The sequence below is a fragment of the Mchenga conophoros genome, linkage group LG23 (genome assembly GCF_057382185.1).
Source record: "Mchenga conophoros isolate Kocher_MC1m ecotype Shallow Benthic linkage group LG23, M_conophoros_male_GT1.1, whole genome shotgun sequence".
Classification (NCBI taxonomy): domain Eukaryota; kingdom Metazoa; phylum Chordata; class Actinopteri; order Cichliformes; family Cichlidae; genus Mchenga; species Mchenga conophoros.
Window position 1 is genome coordinate 9,164,343 of NC_140547.1, and position 12,535 is coordinate 9,176,877.

General features: G+C 38.8%; 1 protein-coding gene across 4 annotated transcripts in view; it reads left to right on the forward strand.

The window, feature by feature from the left end:
- The first annotated feature begins 3,649 nt into the window (after positions 1-3,649).
- The window catches only part of palld (palladin, cytoskeletal associated protein), a 71,343-nt gene continuing 62,457 nt past the window's right edge, over positions 3,650-12,535 (forward strand). For all 4 annotated transcript variants that reach the window (XM_085266049.1, XM_085266050.1, XM_085266051.1 and 1 more), the window contains exons 1-2: positions 3,650-3,866; positions 5,882-6,874. In XM_085266049.1, the coding sequence (XP_085122175.1) occupies positions 5,883-6,874 (992 nt within the window). In that variant the 5' untranslated portion in view covers positions 3,650-3,866; position 5,882. The remainder of the gene's footprint in view (positions 3,867-5,881; positions 6,875-12,535) is intronic.

The window sequence follows — 12,535 nt, forward strand, 5'->3', positions numbered from 1 at the left end:
ATTTATCAAATGTTTTTAGAACAAACACAAATACGTGTTGTTTGTCCAAAAAGTCAAAAACAAAAACTTTCTTCTTATTTGTCATCAGTTTTTCTGAAACACAGTGAGCAAGTCAGGAACCTTGGCATAATTTTGGACAATGATCTCAGTTTTGACAATCACATCAATAAGGTTACCTTAACTAAAATATATATCTAAGGTTAGAAAATTCCCATCACAAGCTGAGTCTGAGAAATTGGTCCATGTGTTCACATCAGGTAGGTTAGATTATTGCAATGCAATTTTTTTTTTTTACCTCTCAGGTCATTAGATTTAGACTTTTTAACTGTTCTTAGAATCAGATCTAAGTATGCTAAAGGTAGGTCCAGTTATTGTGGCCCTATTCTTTGGAACAAGCTACCTGCTGATTTGAGACCAATTTGTATGCACATTCAAAAACACAGTAAAAACCTTTCTATTCACACAGTCCTACAATTTATAAGTTTGTTTGCTTTTTTACATTTTTCTTTTACATTTTGTTTTGTTCTGCTTTGCTGTTTTCACTGCCTTAGGGCACTTTAAACCTACATAGTTATTAATATTTTTTCATTTTCTATTTTAAGCATGTCGACTTTTCATGTAATGAAATGTGCTATATATAATTGTCATTGTCATTGTTATATGCAACACATGGCTCTTTCTGTATTGTTATAAAACAACTAAAAAAAAGCAGAGACTTGTAAATTTTATGTCTGTATTGTTTAATGATTGAATTTAATGAGTCTAAAAACAACTGAAGACTGAAGCAAACAGTTTTAGCACTTAAAAAAGCAGACAGATGTGCAAAGCCATTTTAAATTGACACTGAAGAGTTTTAGCCATTCTTAATCTTCAGGAATCCATTGCAAAGAAACTGTTTTGTGTTGTGCACATTCACTTATGCACGTTTTAACATGTCTGTTTTTGTGCAGCAGTAGAACCAGTAGAAACACTTCAGCTGTAATAAATAACTCAGGTGCTTTTGACCTCCTGGGTGTATACCTGGTTTACTTATGGGAAACATTTTCATTATTTTGTGTCAAAAGAACAACCTTTTAATTCTCTGTTGCATTAATCTTTTGGATTCATGTGTGTAGTAGTTCTGGTTTCCTTTCACATGTTTGAGTTTTGGCTCCTGATTTTTTTAATATCCTTTCTTTTATTCCTAGTGTCTCATGTACTTCCTTGTCTTTGTTTCCATCTGTTTTGTCGTAGTCTTAGTTTTCTTCCCTACCTTTTTTCTGACATTTTCTGTTTTCTTTGATTGTCTGCCTTGACCTCATTCGTTTTACATGTGTTGAGTGAGTCCTGTATTGTCTTGTCAGTTTGTCTGTCCCTGTTTGGCCCTGTGTGCTTTCAAACTCCTTGTGTGTTCCTGGATTGCTGTTTTGTATTAGACAAGTACTTTTGTAAGTTGTTTTTAGCTGTTAGAAGCCCTTTAAGAATTAATCTTACCCCAGTGGCTTAATGTTATACAAAATTAGACATTACATAATTATACATAGATGTGTTGATATTTCTAAGCATTAGCAAATGATGTCTATGTCTGACCATTTACCTATAACCAAAACACTGTAAATATAATTTATGATGGAAGACCTTTTGCACACATGGTAGCCTATAAAGGATTCCTGGAAATGTTCCATGGCTATTCTTACATACAGTAGACCACAAACTGTAATGCATAGAAGTCATTGCTAAATAATGTGGTTATTTTTAAATGATACCTTACAAAGTTATTGCTAAGTGGGGTAGGATGACAAGCAAGTTGAATGTAAGATTACTCATTAGCTGGTGTGTCTGTGCGTGCAGACTAGATAGTTATTACAGAGGAAATTCCTTCCAGACTTATCGCCTACTCTTGACTGTAATCAGTGGATTGATGAAGAACCAGAATAGCTCTGAGAGCACAAAATGTGATAGTGGCCCATAAATAGATCAAGTGAGGCTGCATGGTCCTTCACTGTCTGCGTCTTTCTACCCCACTGTACTGGCCTTTCCGTTTTTGTCTCTCTAAAGGCACAGTTGACACATATATACCTTTTAGGGCTAATTATGGATCTCCATATATCTATACTCTACACTCACATACACAGTAAGAGTGGGTTTGTGTATGAGATAAATAGAGCCTTGAGTTTTTGAGAAAAGCACTATACAAATGCCCGTGTTCATTCCCAAGTGTACTGGCTAATATCTGTGGAGCTGATTACTGTTAATAAAGCCCTTTGAATGTACTGATAACATCCAAAGCAGGTGGTGAATGAACCAGGATATAAATAGTGTATTTCCTATACATAATTGAATAAATTTTTAAAAGGTGCCTTTGTGTACCATTACAGTAAAGCACAAAATGATCACTAGTCGCTATAACTGCAATTTTACTATTACTACCCATATGTACATATGTACATATATTTATATTTATAGATACATATATATTTAGTCATCTTTTCTCTTTTACCACATCTCTCTAATATTTTGCTCTTTACTATTTTTCTATTTATTTTTTTATTTTTTTATTTTATTTTATTATATTTTCTTCTACTGTACCATGCTGCTGAGTGACTGCTGCTCATCAAACACATTTCATTGTAATGTTGACCCTGTGCTAACTTGCATATGACAAATAAAACTGAAAACTGAAACATATGCATGGGCGCAGGTTAACAGTGTGCTACAGGACCTTGCAAGGTTGCAAGCAGATACTAGGTGAAGTTAATTGTGTTTTTGAAGTAATTATTAGTGCCAGTGGTTTGGCTAGGTGCAAACACGCAATTAGATGCACCCCACAAACACCGCAGTGTTTTTCTTTTGTTTAATCAAATAAGGAGTAAGAATGTTGCTGCTCTTTATTTCATATTGTTTATTTTTCTGACGCAGGTAGTTGGTCGCAATTGTTTCCTGTTTTATATTTCTGTGCATCCTGCTTTTGAACAATATGTATATATATCAAAAGCAACAACATCTGCTTATATGCTGTTTACCTCCACCCTGTAGCATTTGACACAGTATCTTGTGTCAAATGTACGGTGGCATTACCGTAGAGGCTATCAGCCCTGTGACAAGCAGTTGCCATCTTTCTCTGATGCCCTTAAAATGTAAGGAATTAAATTATGAATTTTGGAGCAATCACTTGCATTTAGACCTTTACTGCTATGTCTACAGTACTGACCTTGACTAAACTGAAGCTGAACCCTGAGCTTGACCCAAGTGTTGGTCCCAGGACCATTGTAGGATGCCATGCCTCTAGGCAAACCAGCTAGCGGAGGGTCTGGGGTCAGTGGGTCAGCTCAGTTGGGCATAGAGGCAACACTAACAAGTCACTTTAGTGTCAGATGGCTCTACTAGATAGAGAATGACATACTCTGCAGGATGCATATTATTTATCTTGACTACACAGATTAGTTGGTGTTGTAAACCTACTGGTAAGGGCTTATAGGAGTATACTGCAGGTGTGCAATCTGAAGTATTATAACAGCATGGCTTTACAGTTTTTAATTAACAAATACTGGTTCAGTATAAAAATGTCACCGCCGCCTCCTGTTCCCCTGGACTACCTCAACACTATCTCTTCGTGCCAGTATTCTGGCTGTGAAACCTGAGCCAGGGGCCAAATATAGCCCCACACAGTGAGCAGTTAGGGACCGGGACAGATGGGACAGCAGGCCACTGCAGAGGCAGTACGCTATTGGACCCTGAACCCGAGAGATCCTGCTGCCTGCCTGACTAATAAGGCTGCTCTTCTGGAAAGAGAAGCTTCTTTTTCGACTCATTCTTACTTAAACAAGACAAACCTGGACCCACAAAACCAGGAGAGAGCAAACAGAGGACGAACAGAACACCCGAAGGTATGCTTTCTTCTGTTTTCGGTGCTTTATGTTTATGTTTCTTTATTATTTATCAAGTGTGTGACTGAAATCATTTAATCTGACAGTGACAGTAACAGTACAGCTGTTTTTAAATATAGTCTCTCAGTCAGATTCAAGCATCATGTATACAGTATCCCCTCTGACATGTTTTTAAGAGCATTTTGATTCCCTCTCACTCTGAAGAATTTGTGCTGTTATTTATACCATTGTGAGATTGTAAAATAATGTAAAACATGAACTGTAGAAAAGATAAGGAGGTAGCAGTAACTTGGGCAGCGATGGCAGTTATTAACATTTGTCAGCCAAACCCAGTGTTTATTCATATTTAATTATCACTGCGCTGCTGCTGCTGTTGCCTTTGGGACACTGTCCAGGTTTAGTCCTTTGCCATAAGTGTATTTTGTGCAAGTGCAGCTATACCTGTGTGTGTTTAAAGGTAGCAACCTCTCCCCCGTGCTTGGGGTGTGTGGGGTTGCAGTGTTGCTGTGAAACATAGCCCAGGGGATTAAAAATAACAACAGCTGGTCTTCAGGACGCCATGAGGCCCTGAGTGTTACACAGCGTCTTATATGTGACTACATCAACAGTTTTACAATATGCATACATACATCTAGGTTTGATGTCGCCATAGAGATCAGAGCTGAAGCAACACTCCTCTTTTAAACTACATGTGAAAGTGATCCATTGTCCAGTCACATGAATAGACGCCAGTAAGCTCCAGTTTTGACTAGAGCAAACTCACATATAAAGAAGCATCATATGAAAAAAATCACGTATTCTGGCACAATATGGAGAAGTTGGAGTAGACTGGCGACAAATAGACTGTATTTACAGTAATTTGTATGCATTTTACCTTCTTACAAGCATAATAGGAAGTTAAAGTTACAAAGGCTATCACATGGTCTCATGTGATAGCCTTTGTTTTTCTTTTTCTATTCCAAAAATCATCATAATATGGGATGGGGTGAGGGTCAGTGGATAAAAATGCTCTACAATTCTGTTTAACTGACATTCTAGCAAATTAGATTTTTAACATCAATACCTTCATTAATCCATTCATAGTTTTAGCATATGATGGCAATATGGTAGTGGCATGTGTAGAAATGTCACCTCACAGTAAGAAGGATGATGGTTTGAACTTAATGGAACTTTGCAACCTTTCATTGTGGAGTTTGCATATCATACCTGCACCATATTTTTTAGGTGGAGGGTAATTGGTGGTTCTAAATTGGTCATAGACGTGGATATGAATGAGCTCTCGATTTTACGAATTTGTCAACTCTCACCTCATGACAGCTGGGATAGGCTCCAATATTCCCACAACCCTTGGATAAGCAGGAAATGCATTTATGTTATTGATCGCTCTTTGGCATACCATCATTGGACTGATGCTACTGTTACTTAAACTCCCAAACAATGTTTACATCAATGTCGAAAGAATCAGTGTATCCACAAAAATTATTTTTAAATTCACCTTTTCGTTTAGAAGGGCAGACATTTTTCTGGTTTATGAGCTCTTGGTGTTCATAAAAAGAGTATTCATATTAGTATTTATATCTATTATATGAACAAGTTTTAAAACAAATATAAAAGGTATTTCAGCCCTAACAGATGTAAGACAATCGCAGTCTCTGTGGAGGGGCAAAGGAACATGTGTGAGGAAAGTATAACACAGAACAGGGGCCCAGGATAAAATGTCCTGACAGGAGCGGGGTGAGTGAAAAATGTCAGTCATGCTCACTATGACTTCAGTAAAGGCCTTTGCTAATACCCACCAACTGTGTCCAAACAACACCAGCTTGACTCATGCTGCCTGCTATGTCTGCGTGAGCAAATGATACAGCATAGTAAAGTCTATTTTCTAAGCTGTCTTCTCTTCTGTGAGCTTATCATTTCCTTTTTCTTTTTTTTTTTTTACAGATGATTACAAACTGCACTGTCTGCTGTGTAAACATGTATAAATGGCTGGTTATGACATTTGCTGTGTATTTCAGGATGCAGGACGGGAGTTGGAATCAGCCACTCCCCATCTCACTGCTGCTAAAGGACCCGCCACCAGGCGCGACTTTGGAGGGTGATGGGGGCATATTTTCTGAGGCATCCTCTGATGGGGAACTCTACTTGGACTCAGTGACAGAACTGGATTCTGGAGATGGAGACTTTCCGGATCTTACCGCCTTCTTAAGTGCTGAAGAGATTAATCGTAGCCTGGACCTGGCCCGGGAGGCCTTTAATGATACATGCGAATCTGAAGATCCAGGTCCCTCTAATCCAACAGAAGTGGAGCAGGCTCTCCAATCTGTCCCCTCCCTTTCTGTGCCCTCACAAACTAGTGAAAACCTCACTTCAAGCCCAAACCTGCAGCATCAGACCAAATTCCCCAACTCAAATGATAATGCAGCAGTTAATGTTTCCTCCAGCCAGAATGCCCCCCTCAGTAAGCCTGTACATGTGTCCAGTGAGGCTCCATCCTGTGTTGAGAAGGCTGTACGTCACAAACCGATCCAACCAGTATATAAGCAGGATAAACCCAGGCTGGTTCATGAAAGCCTGGAGCTGAATGATCGAGTGGCTTCAGCCACGGAGTTCTGCAGCAGAGCTGCCACATTTATCGAGGAGCTCTCATCAATCTTTAAAGGTCCTGCTCATTCAGAGGCAAGGATGGAGGAGGATTCCTCCTCTCCTGATAGTGGTTATCTGACTCCAAGAAGCCAGCGGCCGGTCCCTCAGGGATCAGCCTCTGGTCCTTCTTTATCTCCTGGGCAACAAGAGGAAGCACAGTACAGCCAATCAGACACGGGCACTCAGCCTGGTGTCCCAGCAGGAGTGGCAGCTTCTTCAAGGTACCAAAATTCTGAAGCTCCAACAGTATACGGACCCCTGTCACCTCCTCGCTTTCTTCAGAAGCTGAAGAGTCAGGAGGTGGCAGAAGGGAGGCCCATTCGTCTGGAGTGCAGAGTCAGAGGAAATCCCCTGCCATTGGTCAGGTAGGTTTGGATGTCAGCCGGATTTTATTGTGCAGGTTGCATATGAAGGGTACCTGCTATTTTGTATATAATTATTGTATTTGGTTCCCTAATTTTATGGAGATTTTTAATTCATAGATTTTCAAGTTTAGTGCCATGAAAAAAAAGATCCACTTGTGTCTATTAGACTAAGATTTATTAAGCCAGCTCTCTTTTTAAAAGTAGATTTTAGTTGTATTGACTACCCATTAACTGAATAAGGACTGAGGCACTTCTGAATAAGGACAAGGATTCAAAAGAACTGTCTTCTTTTTTAGTTGCTTGCGGTTGACAGTATTTTAAGTCTATTCCTTTAAAGTTGGCTGGTGAGACTAAAGAAACTAGAAGTTGTCCTTAGCTGTAGAAAACCCAGCAGAATTAAAGCTGGTTTGTTTTTCTGGATATTTTATAACCTCAAGTTGTTACCTTGTAAAAACTGTTGTATGAAGTCTGTGTACTGCCTTGGTACTTATGTGGTCACTTACACAAACATGATGTTTTCTTGGTTTAATTTGCTGTACTATATAATTATATAGCAAACTGACTGATCCTGGATTTTTGGGGCTGATGCCAAAACAATTAACGGGATTAAAAAATTCTTATCTCAGTATATCTTCTAATATTCTCAAAACGAATCCCCCCCCCCTTCCCCCAACCTGCGCTTTAGCTTAGCTGTGTTGCTACTCTGCTGCAGTTGCTGCAGAGTGTAAAGAAACAGATTCCTATTATCTCTATTTCATTATCTTAAATGTAGAAATCTCAGAGAACAAGAACTCAAAATGAAACAAACCACTGAATCAGTAGCACCAAGTATAACAAACATGCCCTTTGTAATTTGGTTAAAATAACCCTTTAAGGATAGTTTGACCCTAAGATGTTAAATCAGTATGTCTCAAGAATGCACTGACCTCTATATAACTGTCGTCTAAATCACAGTGTCAGTGATGCTCAACAGACCAACTGTCAGGATCCAGCCTCACTGGCCTGGCTGTTACTGATAAGGTGAGCGAGGGGTGCGAGTTGCCGATGTGTTGACAAGCAGGGGGGACTTCCACTCTGTGTAAGCACATTTGTCCTTTGGTACCTGTGCCAGATGAAGCAGAGACGCTGCTAATTTACGCCTGGATGAACTGTTATTGCTCTTGAGACGGCACCACTGGCCCCTGGTTACCAGTTCATCAGAAAACTAAAAATACACTCCTCTCTTGTTTCTGGATAAGTCATTCTCACATCTCAGTCCACACATTTGCTGTTTACTACAGAGACATACCTGAAGTAATTAAAGTTTCAGTCTGTTTGAAACATCAACATCCTTCTAATTCTTTAGCTTTTTCTTTTCTCACATTTGAACTAATAAACTTACATTTTTAGAACAGTTTCTTCAAGATTATTTTAACCTACTGGATAGAAACATTTTTTACTTCACAAAGTGCTTCTTTTAATCATTCTATTGCTTATATTAAGCTATCAAAGGTTACATGAAGCTTGAAAATCTGGATGTCTTGTGCATTACTGTACGTCAACTTCAGCTTCACTTAATGACAAAAAATTTAAGCAGGGTTGTCAGACTTATATTTGATCATTATTGGGTCAAATGGGCAAAAACATTGTCCGTATTTAATGAATCATCCATTTACGAAACAAATAGTTAAGAAAAATAAGTATTTCAACAGTGCCTGTTTTCCCACATTCAGATGTTCTCATTATATGTAGCATTAAAATGTATGGATCAGACTGGATCTACAAAAGGATGAAAAGGTGTTATGATCTAAAGTGGAATGAAATATCAATAATATTCTACTTCTTTATTATCCAAACAACTTGGCGTCTAGAAATACCATCCGTCTGCAACAGGAATACCATCATATTTGATACAGCATGAGTCATTCGCCAATCATATTTTGTAAATATGATGGCTTTAGTTTTTTTGTAAAGCCATCCAGTAGGCCAGTTGTGGCCCCTGGGCTACACGCTTGACATCCCTGATCCTAAAGAGCCAATTGTGGTTCCGCTTAAGTTATTTCCAGCCTTATCTTTCCTTATCTGTATCTTAAAAAATTTATTAACAGTTTGAAACAAGCTGTTTTATCCTGTCGTCCTTTAAGTCATCTTTCTTCTAATTGACTGCATCTCATAAACAGATGGTTGAATATGTGCCTGAGCTGACCAAATTATGGATATCCCCTCTGACATCATACAAATCAGAGAGTAGAAAAAAACTGTAATAAATATACACTGACCTTATTATTTCAAACTCTTTTCCATGTTTGATATGAGCATCCTGTATTATAACAGCATATTTATTATACCAAATAAGTGAACACATAACAGGTCAACTTAAAGGGATTTTTGAGTATGGAATTTCATTTGAGGTGTTTGTGTAACAAGAAGCTATAAAGCCCCATGCTCAAGATATGAATCTCCCCAGTAGGATATGGGGGGCCTCCTCTGCGGCTGTATAAATAGTCATGAGCCAGGCACTGGAATGCAGGCAATGCAATGACTAGGCATTTTCAGTCACCAGACTCTACATCTCCTAACACCTTTTTGGGAAATATGAAGGTAGTGTGTAGGGAAACAGGAGAGTCCAGACACACCGGCGGTAGCTCCATTATATAACAAATACTACAAACAGAGAAGAGTGGAAAACAACAGACTTATTTCACTCTTACCTTTCCACTGTAACATTACAGAAAGATTATGATATTTGTGCCATAGAAAACAAACTGAGTTGTTGTTGTGACGTAATAAGTTGGAAAATTCTGCAGGTGAGTGCAGATCCTAGCAGCAGGTTTTCTTACTGATTTTTTGCTCTTGAAGTGAGAAGCAGTCAGTATAATCGATGCACAAGGGCTATCACTTCCTGTGTTGGATACTGAATGTGAACACTAGATGGCAGCAAGTTGTTTACCATTCAAAACAGACATGCATCTTCATCTGTAAGTGTGAAAGATATTTAAGCAGCTGCTTAAAAGGTGAAACTGCAAAGACAAAGATTTTTGTGCTGCAAGTCTAGTTATATGTGATGAACATATGGAACTATATGGCCTCTAAAGACTGTTGCTCGTCTGAGTTAAAGAGTAAAAAGGAAAAGTTTTTTCATGAAACCTATGATTTTTTTTTAATGTATTGCAAGGCATTTCTTTGATGTTTGGTTACTGTTGCATAGTTGCACAGGTTTAAAAAAAAAGATTCCTGAAAGGTTGAATTCAAATGCCTCGTTTCTACTTAGTGTTCATTTCCCACAGGCAGCGCCTTTGATGCAATTGCCAATTCGAGCAGGTGATGCACCTCTTCACCTCCGCGTTCTCTCAGGCTAATGAGTTGGTGCTGGATGTGCTGATGCCAGCATTTTGGAAGGCATTCCTGGTTTCTGGGCGCGGTCTTTTGTGGTCAACCACAATTCGTCTCGGTCAGAGAATCTTACGGTGCTGAGTGCCTGGTATTCTTCAGCATGCCCTCAGTCTCCTCACTCACAGTGTTTTATGTAATGCCCAGCTTTTAATGATGCATTTCTAGTATTTGTGTGCATGTTAGTTACATCCATGCGAACCTGCACATTTTTTCAGTGTGAGGTCATTTTGGCTTCTTCAAGTCTCTGTTTTGGGGGGGTTTAGATTGGCTCTTGGCATGAAGAATTAGGCAATGTAGTCAGTCTGTCCAAGCCCCCTGTGTGTTATTAAAGAGAGCATTTCAACACTAAATTGATAGTGTGAGGTCTCATTGTGTGAAACATCCAACACGCCGCAGGTGGCTGCTAACTGATGTCTCGCTATTTCAGTGTACTATAAAAGTGACAGAGAAAATCCATCTCCCATTGTGTCGTGCATTGTTGTTCTTTCATGTCATTACTCTAACTGCATGCTGTGCAAACAAGGCACTTCAAAACTTCACTTGGAGCTGAATGAGGAGAGATGTGAGGGTAGAGACCAGCCTTGGCGTCTTGGTTTCAGCCAAATACACAAAACCGCAGGGGAAACTTTTGGAAGCTGAGAGGCTGTGGAAGAATTTGGCTAAGACATCTACACTAGGCAGCATCAAGAAGACACTCCAACGTCAAGAAGAGGCAAAACTTTATTGAATGATGGTGGAATTTGTTGTCAAGGCATAAAAGGCCAAATACTCACAAAAGCATCTATGAAAGTTGACCTACTATGTGTCGCTTTATTTTCAGTCATATATAATTGTGATTCAGTCAATCTTTGTGATAGTCGCTTTTTAAATAGTCATGTTTCAGTGAAGTTCAGGAACCAAACCGCTTGATAAAAAATAATGTATATTCTCCCACAGCCAAAATTGACAAACACAAGGTGTTGCCTGCTTTCTACTTCCTGTTACCTTTTCACATTAAAAAATATTCTGCAAAGTATTTTTCATTGTAGTTATTTTTCTTTTTATTAATGGTGGTTTGTTTGCACTGTCAGGTTATATGTGAGCTGTGTTAAAATATATCCTCAATATATTTTGGTTACTTAAATTTGCAAACTCTGTAACCGTAGAAGTAGAAGTACAAAAAGTTACTTTATTATTTAACTCTGGCATTATTAATCTCTCTTCCACAGTTTGTCTTTTGTCCCCCTCACCCCCAGGTATTTAAATTTAGCATTTGTGACAAAACGGGACAATGACTGCACTATTACATGTTAAGAAAAAGGTGGTCATCATCATTTGTCATTATTAAAGTGAGTCTGGTTTGTTTTTAGCTAAACTTCTGGATTTGGCTGTTGTTTTTTCCATTTGACACTGAATTTCTTACACTTTCTGGCAGACATACATGAAAGATTCAAGCTGGGATACCAGCTACTTGTTGTAGAAGTAGTTATCATACCAGCAAACAGCAACAGTAGCCCTTCCTCCCATGTTTTGTGGAACAGACTTGGCAATGAGGTCATAGCAGGTGACCCACTGCTGACTCATGACGTAGTCCCACTGTAATGCTGACTGTTTGGCCTGTTTCTGGAAAGCCATAACTTTAAATTCTCCCTCATGGACTCAATTGATCTCTGCAGGAGGAGTGGAAAGGGAAAAGCACTGGTATTTTTATACCTGCGCTTTTTTAAGAAAACATTTGGAGAGCATGATGTCATTCATATTTAAACTCCAAATAATGAGAGAACCTGGAGTGGGTGTAAGGCTCTAACTTAATACGATACGGGAACTATTTTACGGCAACATTCCTGGAACATGAAAACATTTAGGAAGGTGGGACTTTACCTTTTCTGAATGGAGATCTTGCAAGTTGATGTGAGATCGTCAGTTTGACGTATTATTCTGTTCTCACCATACTGACAACTGAACTGTGTTCATGACTATGCGTTATATGTGTGCAAAGATGTATTCAAGACCCAAGAACATTTGAGTTTTTCCAGTGCAGACTGCCAGAGAGTTTTGTGTTGCAACCATAAATAGACAAAGCAGCTTTCGTGTAATCTATATCACAGACATAGAAGACTATATACACACCTTTTTCCACTAATTCTTCCATTTTCAAATCTGGGCTAATACAGATTATGTACATGAACTTGTTGAAATAACAGAAGTAAAACAATTCTGATGGACGTCAGCAGTATTCACGCTTAGACGGTACCTCTGGCCCTCAACTGGCTTAGAGACAGAGTGTGAGATTTCACACAACAAGGTGAG